This window comes from Aethalodelphis obliquidens, unplaced genomic scaffold (assembly GCF_003676395.1).
Source record: "Aethalodelphis obliquidens isolate GAN/ISIS:26980383/991018 unplaced genomic scaffold, ASM367639v1 scaffold47, whole genome shotgun sequence".
Lineage (NCBI taxonomy): Eukaryota > Metazoa > Chordata > Mammalia > Artiodactyla > Delphinidae > Aethalodelphis > Aethalodelphis obliquidens.
In genome coordinates this window covers 13,405,534-13,419,923 of record NW_020837991.1, presented here as the reverse complement: position 1 = coordinate 13,419,923, position 14,390 = coordinate 13,405,534, and the positions used below count along the sequence as shown (strand labels likewise).

The 14,390-nt window shown below is 42.7% G+C and overlaps 1 protein-coding gene across 8 annotated transcripts in view; it reads left to right on the top strand.

Moving 5' to 3' along the window:
• DPP10 (dipeptidyl peptidase like 10) overlaps positions 1–14,390 on the top strand; it is a 1,275,593-nt gene that overhangs the window by 615,112 nt on the left and 646,091 nt on the right. The window contains exons 1-2 of one of the 8 annotated variants that reach the window (XM_027082598.1): positions 12,175–12,264; positions 12,387–12,506. The exons of 3 other annotated variants lie outside the window; for them this stretch is intronic. In XM_027082598.1, the coding sequence (XP_026938399.1) occupies positions 12,193–12,264; positions 12,387–12,506 (192 nt within the window). In that variant the 5' untranslated portion in view covers positions 12,175–12,192. Of the gene's footprint in view, positions 1–12,168; positions 12,265–12,346; positions 12,507–14,390 lie in introns of those variants that run through there. 4 more of the 8 variants (XM_027082609.1, XM_027082601.1, XM_027082600.1 and 1 more) reach the window with 4 other exon arrangements.

Here is a 14,390-nt window from a genome sequence, read left to right as displayed (position 1 = left end):
CTATTTTATCTTCCAGGTCACTTATCCATTCTTCTGCCTCAGTTATTCTGCTATTGAACCCATCTAGAGTATTTTAAATTTCATTTATTGTGTTGTTCATCATTGCTTGTTTCCTCTTTAGTTCTTCTAGGTCCTTGTTAAATGTAGCTTGCATTTTCTCTATTTCCCAGATTTTGGATCATCTTTACTATCATTATTCTGAACCCTTTTTCTGGTGGACTGCCTATTTCCTCTTCATTTGTTAGGTCTGGTGGGCTTTTACATTGCTCCTTCATCTGCTGTGTGTTTTTCTGTCTTTTCATTTTGCTTATCTTACTGTGTTTGGGGTCTCCTTTTTGCAGGCTGCAGGTTCATGTTCCCATTGTTTTTGGTGTCTGTCCCCAGTGGCTAAGGTTGGTTCAGTGGATTGTGTAGGTTTCCTGGTGGAGGCGACTAGTGCCTGTGTTCTGGTGGATGAGGCTGGATCTTGTCTTTCTGGTGGGCAGGTCCACGTCTGGTGGTGTGTTTTGGGGTGTCTGTAGCCTTATTATGATTTTAGGCAGCCTCTCTGCTAATGGATGGGGCTGTGTTCCTTCTTGCTAGTTGTTTGGCATAGGGTGTCCAGCGCTGTAGCTTGCTGGTCGCTGAGTGGAGCTGGGTCTTGGCGTTGAGTTTAGATCTCTGGGAGATTTTCGCTTTTTGATATTACGTGGAGCTGGGAGGTCTCTTGTGTACCAGTGTCCTGAAGTTGGCTCTCCCACCTCAGAGGCACAGCACTGACTCCTGGCTGGAGCACCAAGAGCCTTTCATCTACACAGCTCAGAATAAAAGGGAGAAAAAATAAGAAAGAAAGGAAGAAATGAAGAAAGAAAGAAAGGAAGGAAGGAAGGAAGGAAGGAAGGGGATAAAATAAAGTAGGATAAAATAAAATAAAGTTATTCAAATAAAAAAAATAATTATTAAGAAGAAGAAACCGGACAGTCAGAGCCCTAGGACAAACGGTGCAAGCAAAGCTATACAGACAAAATCTCACACAGAAGCATATACATACACACTGACAAAAAGAGGAAAAGGAGAAAAAATAATCTACCTTGCTGCCAAAGTCCACCTCCTCAATTTGGGATGATTTGTTGTCTATTCGCGTATTTCCCAGATGCAGGGTACATCAAGGTGATTGTGGAGATTTAATCCGCTGCTCCTGAGGCTGCTGGGAGAGATTTCCCTTTCTCTTCTGTGTTCGCACAGCTCCCGGGGTTCAGCTTTGGATTTGGCCCTGCCTCTGCGTGTAGGTCGCCGGAGGGCGTCTGTTATTCGCTCAGACAGGACGGGGTTAAAGGAGCAGCTGATTCGGGGGCTCTGGCTCACTCAGGTCTGGGGGAGGGAGGGGCACAGAGTGCGGGGCGGGCCTGCGGCGGCAGAGGCCAGCGAGACGTTGCACCAGCCTGAGGCGCGCTGTGCGTTCTCCCGGGTAGGTTATCCCTGGGTCACGGGACCCTGGTAGTGGCGGGCTGCACAGGCTCCCCGGAAGGGAGGTGTGGAGAGTGACCTGTGCTCGCACACAGGCTTCTTGGTGGCGGCGGCAGCAGCCTTAGCGTCTCATGCCCGTCTCTGGGGTCCGCGCGTTTAGCCGCGGCTCGCGCCCGTCTCTGGAGCTCCTTTAAGCAGCGCTCTTAATCCCATCTCCTCGCGCACCAGGAAACAAAGAGGGAAGAAAAAGTGTCTTGCCTCTTCAGCAGCTCCAGACTTTTTCCCCGACTCCCTCCCGGCTAGCCGTGGCGCACTATACCCCTTCAGGCTGTGTTCACGTCGCCAACCCCAGGCCTCTCCCTGTGCTCCGACCGAAACCCGAGCCTCAGCTCCCAGCCCCGCCCGCCCCGGCGGGTGAGCAGACAAGCCTCTCGGACTGGTGAGTGCTGGGCGGCACCAATCCTCTGTGCGGGAATCTCTCCGCTTTTCCCTCTGCACCCCTGTTGCTGCGCTCTCCTCGGTGGCTCCAAAGCGTCCCGCCTCCGCCACCCGCAGTCTCCGCCCGCGAAGGGGCTTTCTAGTGTGTGGAAACCATTTCTCCTTCACAACTGTCTCCCACTGGTGCAGGTCCCGTCCCTATTATTTGTCTCTGTTTATTCTTTTTTCTTTTGCCCTACCCAGGTACGTGGGGAGTTTCTTGCCTTTTGGGAGGTCTGAGGTCTTCTGCCAGTGATCAGTGGGTGTTCTGTAGGAGTTGTTCCACGTGTAGATGTATTTCTGATGTATCTGTGGGGAGGAAGGTAATCTCTGCGTCTTACTCTTACGCCATCTTCTCTTGAAAACTCTCTTTGGTTCTTATCATTTTTTCCTTCCCACCTGATTTTCCTTGGAGTATCATTTGTTGTGCTTAGTTGCTCTTATGTTACTCCTAGAGTAGTCTTTATTTCTAATGACTTTTCAACAATTTCTAATTCTTTCTTGAGTTCTGTCCCTTTATTTCAGAGTTTTTAAAATTCTGATTGTTCTTTTTCATATATTGTATGATTTTTTAAATCTCCTTTAGCTCATGTTGCAATGGTGTGTTATAGTTTTGAAAATATTTTGAGCATGACTTTTTTGGAAAACTTTCTTTGTCAATAGCAGAAGTTGGTGAAATTCCTGTAAAGTGCTAGAAAGTAAATATTTTACGCTTTGTAGGTCATTTGTTCTCTGCCACAATGCTTAACACTGTCATTGCAGCTTAAAAACAATCATAGGCGATTTATAAATGAATAAGCATGGCTATATTCCAATAAAACTTTATTTATAAAAATAAGAAGTGGGCTGGATTTGGTCAGTGGGCTATAGTTTGCCAATCCTTGATCTGTTGGGATATTATTCCCTTTCATTCTTGTAGGAAGTTTGTTTTTAAGGCTAATCTTTAAATGGAATTTAACTGTGATAGTTTTTTGTCTACTCATTTTTATATATGAATGTAGTTTTCTTGAACTTTTAGATAGTTAAAAGTTCAGACAGGTTTTCTAACTTCAAATTAAATCTGTTTTGTTTTCAGGTAGTGCTAATATATATATATATATATATAATGTCTTGTGCTCTTAGATTTCCTGGATCTGTTCACCTTTGGTCTGTATTTTCTCTTTCCTTCATCTCTATTATTTTTATTCTGCTCAATTTTGATTCCACTTCTAGTAGTTTTTCCTTATCATGGGGTCCTGTATTTGAAAGAAGCCCTGGCAAGTCAACTTTAAAAGTTCAAAGGATCTAGGCTGCTCTAGCCACCTTAGACTTTGACCCTGGCTTGTTAAGAGCTATGAAGTGTCTGAGATTTTACAAGGCTTACAAGCTAACAAGTTAACCTACCAGTTTTATGGATATTTTCAAAAAATATGAGACTCTTGGGTCAGAGACAAAGAACTTTACTACTTTAGTACAGCAAAGAGCATAAATATCATCATATTTGTGTGAGCTCTCTTTTTCCCCAAGTCCCATGGAGGTGAGTGATTGGACCCAGATGGACGTTGGTTCACACAGTGGGTTATAGAAGAGGAATCCTAAGCTTAAGAAAACCAAATCTCTTACAATGGGAAGAAAATATGCTTTCCCTTTGTTCCAGAGAGAGACACTGTTCCCTCTTTCCAGGATAATTGCTATACAAGTATTCTTTAAAAGATACTCTAGAACAAAAGACCATTTCTGGCCAGTGAGACCTGCAGAAAGGGGAGAGCTCGATGGGAAATCGACTCCCAGCAGAGTCCCTTTCCTTTCACTCACTATTGGAATGCACAAAACCTCTCCTAGTTATTTTTATATTGACACACTGTGCTTTCTGGTGAATGTTCACTGACTATTTTGGGGCTCTCTCCTTGAATATTTTGGGATTGTAGGTATGTCATTTGCCCTACTGCTTCCCTCTGCTTTCTCCCATATAGATACCAAGGGCACTCAGACTGTGCGTTTTTTGGTATTTAGGGATTAGTAGAGGTGTTTTCTTATCTGGATTTGTTGTAAATGTTGTGCTTTTTGGTTTGGATGTCTAGTTCTCATCCAGCCTAAACGCATGCGGGCATCACCACAGTCCATCTTCCCCAAATAACCTTGTCTTTTAAAGAAAGTATGCAAAGCCAATTTTCCTTTTTTTTTTTTTTTTTGAATCGTCATTTTGACCATCAACTTTACTATGCTATAATATGGTTATACTCTGTGATCCTACTGAGTTGCAGAGGGATGCTTGCCCCTTTTCGCCTCCCCCCACAACACTAAATGGTACTAAGTTGTTCTGTCATTTTAAGTGGAGGTCCAAATCTTCTCTTTTCCATTTATAAGGTTATATATTTTCCCTTCTTGCTATTATTTGTGTATCTCATCCTATGGTAATTCCTATTACCCTCTTTTTGAATATGTGGTCCAAAGACTAGTAAATCAGACAAACAACCTTGTTTAAAATGTTTGCAGAGGATGCAAAACAAAAATGAAAATGCTCTGAGGTTGGGCATAATTCTAGAAGATTCTATCGACCTTGTGGTAGTTTTGGCATTATGTGGAACAGGCTACAGAAATTCAAACTATATTAAGATGACAAAACATTGTATTCAATGTCAACATTTCCTCATAATTTTACCCAGTATAGCTCCTCCTTCCTCAAATTCAGTATAAGATTTATATCCTAGGGGGAAGATAGAATACCTTAAGAGCGGCATTGTCAATATAATGCTTATCTCCAAATTCATTTTTCCCTGTGAGTTCTCAGCACTGGAGGCTCAGCACTGTAAAATACTATGTATTTTATAACACATAATATCTGCTCATAAGCAGTGGAAAATTCCAAGTTTATTTGGCTTCCACTTAATGTTTTGAAACACAGCAGTATCTGGTGAGTCTTCACCCATATCCAGACTCAGCAGATCAGAGGATTATCAAGATTATATAATTCCTACATGTTAAGTAGAAAAAGGTAAAATATTCTGAGACAACAGGGAGACAGAGAAAAGGTATTTTCCCTGGGTGACACTGTTCAATAAATTAAATAAAAAATAAGTTCGTAGGAGATTCTGAGAGGGCTTTCTATTGAAGTGGTGAGGAGAAGAATTATTTTCTTTCAAAGTATATTTCCTCCAAGGCCCCTTTTCTTAAGCAACGAGACTGATGTAGACTCCTACCCACAACCCCTGCACACACAGAAACTGTACCTCTGCCCCCAACAGGATTTCTCCCCCAACCCCCGCAAATTACAGTGTAGTAGAAAGATAAAATGTCTCTTGTGACAATTAGGATTCTGAGCAAGCTAGTACAGAATAAAGGCATAAATTGTGCAGTGATTTATACACCAGAAGTAGTGTTAACAAGGAGTGTCTCTGTGAAGTTGAGTTAGGAAAGGATGTGAGAGGAGCTGAGTCCTAATACATCAACTTCATTTGGGAAGATGGACAAGTGGGTGGATGGCTTCTCCATAGGGAGGGGTAGGAGACCACAAGAGAGACTGCCCGTCCATCCTATGAGGCTATTTTGATGGCCTATCAAGTAGGATTAAACACATATCAACACTGCTGACTCAATAAAATAGCTAATTAAATGGTATTTCTCTAGTCATTGATTTGTATAAACTGTGATATTTAGTATAGATTCTCTCGACCTCCTCCACTGATGCGTGTAGTCAATTGTTAAGTGCAAAAATGATAAACATTACAAGAAAATATAGGCTTAATATTGGTTGAAAAATATCAGATATAAATCAACTAGAGAGGATAAGGAAATTAAAATTTGGACTATGCTTTCTAAAATTGTATGAATACGTAAAATAAAACAATGGCAGGAGCTATACTTAAGACCTAACCAAAAGGAATTAAGGTATTTCACAATTCTTATGAAAACATTAACAAAAATACAAAAGACTTAATATACCCAAATATCCCTGATAGCTTTAGAAATCATTCTTTTGTCTTTTCCCCACTTTTTTTCTTCCCACTTTTCCTTGATCTCTTCTTCCTCTTTCTCCTTTTTAGATTTGAATAAAGATACACAGAGTTAATAAATATTTAAATTGATAAGATAGATATTAAGTGACTCAATTATCGTCCCAAATATTGATAGATGTAGGTGACAGATAAATAGATGAATATAAGGATATAAGAAGTGATCTACAAAAATAGCAGGCAACCCATCTAGGCTAATAGGTTAAACAGAGTTAAATAGTGGTTAGTGATGAGAGATGTATTTTATGTGCCTCATTTCAATAGAGGTCACACCCCAAGATATCCTGGAACTATATTTGTAAAATATTTGTAAAATATTTGTAAAATATTTGTAAATATTTGTAAAATATTTGTAAAATATATTTGTAAAATCTAAACAAATGACTCTGGGGTGAAAGGACTGGCTGGGAATCCAAGGACTTGGCCTCAGTTTCCTTTGGAGATGATAGAAGAAGAATTTCTAGTGGTAGAAACTCTAGTGGTAGTAGTGGGAGAAGAATGCCAGGGGCCCTTTAATGTTAGTGAATCGTCTGGAGCCCTTTCACCTAAATCTTAGACTAGACTATCTTTTGTTTTCAGGAGGAAAATTCATAAGGGAGTTTGAATCTAGTGCTAAATTCTTAAAAATACATTTAGCATGGTGAAATCGGCACAAAAGATGGAAATTCTCTCTTCTCTCCAAAATTAGTCAAGATCTCACTGTAAAAGTTTTCTCTTTCAATTTATTAAATATTTCTCTGAATGGGAAATGTGCTTTGTGCTATTCTGGGAATTATATAAGGAAAGAAGTTAGGTAACCATTATGAAGTCTGAGTGTAGGAGAAGTCTCAATTATAATGTACTTTCCAGGGACAAAAGATAAAGAGGTTATTTTGAATCCTTAGAAAATCAAGCCTTGGTTAGAAAGTGAGAAATATCAAGTTCAGAGAAATTTATCTATCACAGACACATTATCTGAAAAGAACAAACGTTATGCCAATGTTTCTAAGTACTCTTCCACATCTGACAATCTTTCTGTCATTTGTGGACAACATCTGATTCAGGAAAGTTGATTTCATTTCTAAAGAAATAGGAAGATCAGGAAAAAAAATTATCAACAAAAAGAAAGAGAAGGTATTTTTTTTACAATGCTAACAACCAATTCATTAAATAATTACTCTTTAAAAAAATCAAATAAATAAACACAGATCCCTTGAAAGCATCTAGGTAAAAATAATCCTGATAACAGGTAAATTGCCCACATCTAGATGTTTTGGTGTTGTGATTCAGCTATACGTTGGAGAGGAAATATTACATGGGAAAAGTCACGTTCATTGTTTCCCTGTCTTAATACCCTTATATATGATATGGCACAGAGGGCTGTTGGGGGTAAAGGAAGATTCGAGGTGTGTTAATGTAACAACGAAGGGGACTGTACAGCGCTGGGTCTCAGTGCGAATGAGCAGTTTGTCAATATCTTCTGGTCTCCAGTGAGCAACAAGAATGGCTCTCAGGGTATTGCAACTCTGTCTGCTTCCACCAGAGATCATAATTGGGCTATGAATTTTTACAACAGGAAAGTTCCTATCATAGACAGAGACTGACAACAAGTTTAGTTAAATTAACGCCAAGAGCATCTTAGAACTGGATGAGCAGTGTGCATGGATATCACTCAAATACGTAGTGACCCTGCTTCTTTTTCTTTCTTTTTTATTAATATATTTTTATGATCGTTTACTGGTTAGAGCTTCCAATATATATCTTATTTCTGAGGATTGCTCAGCATAGTGGTTTTCTGCCCAATGACATGATACGCGCTTTGGGGAATTCAAGAAACTGATTGAGGTGAGTAGAGATGATTTATAAATCGAAAGCAAATGATAGCGGAATATGTGAACTGAAGCTATTTCTTGATCTCCGAAAAGCTAATTGGGCACGTTTCAGGCCAGGTCTCTGAAGGCACAGCTCATGAACTGTCTTTCTGATGCTGTGCTCATTATGGACACTCAATAGAGGACCGGCTAATGCTAGAGAAATCCTCATCGAAGTGGCCTTTATGTGACATTGCAGATTTACTTCAGGAAAGAGAGAGAAGGAAAAAGAAGGGAGAGATTTCAGGCAATCAGCCCTTACAGAGCCCTATTTGCCTTAAGTAATTGATCTGAAACTGAAGAGTTTGTCTGTGAAGGCTTCCCCGGCTTCATAAATTCTCAAGGGACTCTGTCTTCTAACACATCAGGGTTTAGCCAGGCTTTATTTGTTACTGGTTGTTGGAGGACATGTGGGATTTTATGGTCCTGGGTCTACTCTTTGAAATGGAAGACTGAATGCAGCACACATGACCTAAGTATTCTGGAACAACCCATGTTTGCCACTGACGCTTAAGCGTTTTAACGATAATCTTCAATGAATTTAATTATTATTTAATCTCATAACCTATCCTCAATTATTCATATTAATACTTCTAGGTAAGATGAAATGTACTGCATTGGCATCACACTTTTATTAAAGAATCAAATATCAAGGAAAGAAAGACATCACAAATGGTCACAATGCTGTATATGGAGAAAGTTTTTGAGCGACTTGGGAAATTTAAATCAATATATTGAGGAAGCAACATAGTGGGTTATGTCTACATGGGAACCTGAAACTAGGATTTGAGGCAGTAAAAATTTTCGGAAGGGAATAGTGGAGTCTGAATCCTGGAAATCTTCCTGAATAATATGTGCATGTTGCAAGGTTTGGATATTTATAAAACAAAATAGAGGGGATTTTGCTGAGCAATCTCTTCAGGTTTTTGTAGTTATAAGAGTCTGATTCCATTCCACGAAATCTGCAGAAAAACTTCCTTTATCATCGCCTGAGTGTTATAAAATGAGTGGTTGTCCATGAGCTAGCTCATCAAAGATAATACATGAAAAAAGTACTCAAAAATACTTTATAAATCTGGGACTTCCCTGGTGGTCCAGTGGTTAAGACTCTGCCTTCCAATGCAGGGGGTGCGGATTCGATCCCTGGTCAGGGAGCTAAGATCCCACATGCTTTGTGGCAAAAAAACCAAAAACATAGAACAGCAGCAATATTGTAACAAATTCAATAAAGACTTTAAAAATGGTCCGCATCAAAAATATTTTATAAATCTCTCCTTTAATAGACCTTTACTTTTCAGAAATGATAATCTGTAAATAAATTAATTTTAATTTTCAGATTTCTAAAAATATTATCCAGACAAGAATTGTTACTATACACTTATGTGTAACTAGAGAGCAGGGGAAAGTTTGGTGGATATTAAGGATCCTTTGTGAAGTAATTTACTTATCTACTGATTTTTTTTTTTGGGGGGTATTTGTATAAGTACTTAATTGTCTCACTAAGTTTTAAACATGTATAATTTATCATTCCGATGATAGTCTTTTGCTCCATAAAATTAATATATAGTCAAAGAAATTTAGAGAAAGAAGACATTTTAATGGTCACCTAGTCGAAAGTTTTGAATTTTATCATATAAGGAAGCAGAGGCAGGACATAAGTGACTTAACCCTGGCCCATACCTCTATGTGTGATGGGGGCTAGGGTGCAGCTGCCAATCTGATAACGTCTAATCTGGTACAGGTCCTCTTCTCTACACTGTACTAGGATTATATCTAACTGAGTAGTTTTAAAACTTTGTAGATGTTTGATTGTAAATTAGTGTTTTATTTTTTTAGACGATAATCTATAATCAGAAACCATACAAAACTCAGCGGGAGACATTCTCTCAGAATGTAAGGTATTTTTTTTTTCTTCTTGAACAGTAGACTTTTTTCTTCAATAAGAAATGAAGTAGAAAATCCTACATTGTAATTCAAGGGCATCACATTTCAAAAAATAGTGTATTTAAGTTGGGGACATCAGTTTACCTGTGATTAAGTTTTAATTAATGCCCTTAACTTAGATCCCAACAGCTACAACATAATGTTCTTATCTTAGACAAAATAAGAACCCACCAAAAAGACACAGACTCAAATTAAATCAAAGAAGCTTTCCTTCAAAAAAAATGATATATGTACACAAATACACATTATACATGAAACATACAACTAATATCTTAAATTGTGACCCAAGTGAATTTTATCTGAATACTGAAAATGGATGCAAGTTGAACATCTTAATTCAATCAAATATGTAATCTTAAATAGAATGAGGATAATTCCCTCCAGTCTATACTTGTCCCATGTGGACAGAAATCTTTGCACGTAACTAAATTCCTGCAAGTCAAGTCAATTGTCCAAAATAGAAACACATTCAAAGGATGAATACACTGAAATAATGAAGAGAAGAGCAAAATATAAAGACAGAAATACTTTTAATGTAGCTCCCTTTCTCTGAAAATATTACATGTGAGGGAAAACCTGGATTGTCAGATTTAATGGATGAATTGCTCAACAGCTATTTTACTATTGTTTCATTTGAAAATTTTGTTTTGTACTTTTACAACTAGCAGAGTTATTCCTATCACAAAGTTATTTCTATCAAAATGGACCAACACACTATATATTACAGGTCACTAGTAATATGCACTTCACTATCTGTTTTTGAAAAGCAAGCTCTCTCTCCAGTCAAATACTACCTTTTTTGTAGAGAAAGTCATTTTATTTTTATTCTCTAATCTACAGAAATCTGGTGAACATTGCTTTCTTTAAAAAAAAAAACATCTTAAAGGCTTAGGACAGTTAATGCTTAGGACAAGTATGACAATGCGTGTTTCAGGAATTAACAGGGCAGGAGCTCAATTCCTTTTATCCTACAACATTCCCTTAACTAGGAGGTGGCTAGTTCTTGGACTTAGGTGACTCGGACAAGGATGGAGTTGGTCCTTAGCCAAAAAAACATGACTCAAGGTTACTCTGTTCCCCTCCCCCCCACATATGCTAGGTCCCTTCTGCTGAAAATTCCTCACGACCCATGTTCTAAGTCCAGTCATACGGGATATTTAACTCCTCCCACCTTGTCTCTGGTCAGCCTGTGCCTGAGACTCAGAGAATGCTTTTTGTCCATCTGCTTTGGGCGGGTCCTTTCTAGCAGCCCGGGAAAGCCACGTGCTAGCACATATGGATGGAACTGATGGACATTGTCTGTTATACCCACAGGAATTCAGCCTCCAAAGAGCTACATTGACTCATTGATTTGTATCCATGCTCCGGGCTCCTGGTACCCACACTATAACGTGAACTCCCTGCTGGCGGGGAATTTGGAGAGTGTTTTTGGCACAGGATAGGTGCTCAATAAACAAACTTTGAAAGGGAGAGAGTTGTGTTGAGCGAAGGGAAGGCTGCAAAGGAACTTAAAATTTGAAGGGTTTTCTACGTGTCCAAAGAAAGAGAGAGAGAGAGAAAAAAAGAAAAATGTGAGTACCAGAGTATCATCATTATTGTTTTTATTCAACCTTTAGGAATTCCACTGGCATTATTTACCAGAGAGCTAGCAGGGGAATCCAGGCTGGAGGCTAAAGGACCCCTGCCCATTGACCCAAATCAGGCGGCGCAAAGCCTCGGGTCATAAGCAATGACACCCTCTTGGGTCCCGACAGGTGCTGGTGGCCCGGATGGGGCTCTGGACCCCCAGTACCCCGCTGCCCCCTGCCTTCTCGGAGCGCTAGAGCATGCCCAATGGCAGCGCTGGAGCCACCGAGGGCTTTGCACGCTGGCACTCCGCTTCTCCGGGTTTTAGCAGGAGCCTGCGGGGGGATTGGGCGGGTGGTGAGGGGACCCGTGGAGCCTGGCAGCCTTGGTCGAGCGTGTGGGGAGCTGGCGCGTGGCGCAGGGCTCTCTCCTGCGTTGCGGTTACTGGGGAGATGCTGGAGCGCGGCGCCCGGCTGCTCCACCTGGCGGGCTGAGCGCGGCGCGGGGAGCCCCGGGGGGTGGGCGGGGGGCGCGGACTGCGGTAGAATGCGAGCCCGGCTCCTCCGGGACTGCGAGACAAAGCTCGAGCGCGGTCAGGTGCCGCTCGCCCGCCGCTCGCCGCTCCACTAACTTGTCTCTTGCTGGTGTCTGGTCTCCAAGGCTCTCAGCGCTTTGGGGTGGTGAGGGGCGGGGGGAGTGGGGAGTTAGAGGGTCTGCGGTAGCCGAAGCGGGGAGCCTGCCTGGTGCCGCTCTTCTTCCCTTCCCTATCGCTCCCCTCCCCCCACCCCGTCGCTGCCGCTTTCCCTTCCTCCAATTCGGAGAGCGTCGGGCGCCTGTGACATGCGATCGCTGCCAAGTGACGGACCCCGAGTCTGAAGTGCCCGCGAGGAAGTGAGCGCCAACGCGGGCCGCCGGCGATGACAGCCATGAAGCCGGAGCAGCAGCCCACCCCGGGGGCCAGGGCGAGCCAGGCTCAGTCGGCGGACCAGGTGAGAGTTGGCAGCTGCGGCCAGGCCCGCCAGGGGAGGGAGACTGCAAGCCGCGCTCCCCCCGCCCCTCCTCCCGGGCTCGGCTCCCACGCCTCCCTCTCCCCACCCTCCCTCCGCCCCAGTTCCAAGGCTCTTCCTCAGCTCATGCATGGACTCCGCAGGAAGTTAGAGCATCTGAGCGCGCTCCGGGGCCGGGCGAGAGGATGCGCACGGTGGAGAGCCGCGGGGAAGGGGGGAGAGAGGTAAAGGTTGGGGTGGCCCAGGGAACCCCAGCGGGAGGGCCCCCGAGCGAGGGAGGGAGAGGTGGCCGGGGCCAAGGAATGGGGGCTTCTTGGCTCCTAGTAACGCACGTTGGAGGAATTGCTGCGCGCCTGGAGGCGTCCACTTGCTGGGTTCGAGCCCTGTCTTCACGTAGCTCGTGAGACGAGCGCTGGCCAAAGCTACCCGAGTAGGCGAATGACCTTTAGGCCGGCAGAGTTTTTCCGTTCCTTTCTTTTTTCCTTTGAGGAGACGGGGACGGGGGCGCAAACCTTTGAGGTGGTCTGCTTGGAACGGAGCTTGGAGCAAAAAGGCATAATTAGGGGGAACTGGGAGGATGCTGTCTTTAGTGATTTGTTGGGTCCAGATGTGTTGTGTCTGCAGAGATGAGGTGCCCTGTGCTGGCTGAGGGTTATTTTAATTGCTTTTCCGTCTTTCCGCTCCGGCCATCCCCTTTGTGTTTCGGTCTTTGGGGATCTGTAGCATGACCATATGGTGAATCTCCACCTCGTTTCTGTCCCTGGATTGGGGTGACTCGGGAGTTTGGTGTCGCTTTTTCCCAAAGTTGGAGGGTCGGGAGCGCCGAGGTGCCCTGGCAAAGAAGAGGGCGGCTGTGAGAAGCCGGGTCGAGATGCTGTCACGTTTACCTGAATTAGAGAGTCTGAACCTAGAGGGTTACACTTAGGTCCGCTGATAACTAGGGAGCTGGAGAAGGGAGGCGCCGGGGTACAGAGATGGTCCCTTTGCCCCGAGTGCACTGTTGAAGGCCACCCGACGCATTTCTGGCAGAGACACTCCTAGCTCACTGCTAGACATGGGTGAAGGGGGTGCAAACAGTGAGGCTCCAGTAGCATCTCGGCTCTTCGCATATTCTAAGCATTGAGGAACTAGTGAAGGGGAGCTGTCCAAATCGTCCTGAGTGGCCGGGGTGGGGGTGGGCAGAGGAGGCGACGCCAGGGCTGCTGTTATTAATATTCTAGTCCTGGTCATCGCTTCTGCCTAGTGGCCTCTCTCTTCTCCTTTTCCCTCCCCTTCTCATTTCCCTCACATATGTTTCACACAGGTGGTGAGGATTACTCAATGCCTTACAGCTCCCCATCCCTTTACTGGGATGAATGTTGCAGTTTTTACAAAGCAGTTGTTTTCTTAAACATCCTCTTTGCTCCCTACCCTGAGATAAATATGAGATTATTAAAACATTTGTATTACACTATATGTCCCTTCCCCTCATACCTCTTTTCCCTGCTCCCTCCTGCACACATCACAAAGTAACAACTGGTTAGCAGATTATAAAAATAATTTCAGGAGAGGAACGTGGGTTTAATATCCTCTTTCAGACTGACAGCCCTTAAACTTCATTAACAAGCCACTGAGCCTCTCTACTGCTCTTGGAATGATGCTACCAGTAAGAATGATTTGTCAGGTGAGAGTCCCCACGTGAAATCTTTGCTCACTAACCTGTGACACCAGCTGGTTACTTGAGGTGCTGCAGACAGTTCAGTGGTGGTGGAGGTGGGGAAGAAGAAGCAAAGCAGAGCACACAGAAGCTGAAAATGTATATGTAAATGGTGGACAAGTAGTATATGGACAGCAAAGCCTTTTGTCAGAACGAATCTGGTACTTGAAATTCATATAAAGACAGAGATTCAAGTTTGAATCCGTTGTTTCTCTTGTTAGTGTGCGTTTTTGTTTATGGTCACTTCGAATAGTCAGGGAGTGGCCATTTGCAGAACTCTTGTTTTAATTGAGTTTTTTAAAGTGCCTTTCTGAGCACTGACATGATTTTAAAATGTCAATGGTATGCATATTACACTTGAGTTAAAATGAAAGAGATTGATTTCTCAAGGGAAAAGAAAGACTGAAATATA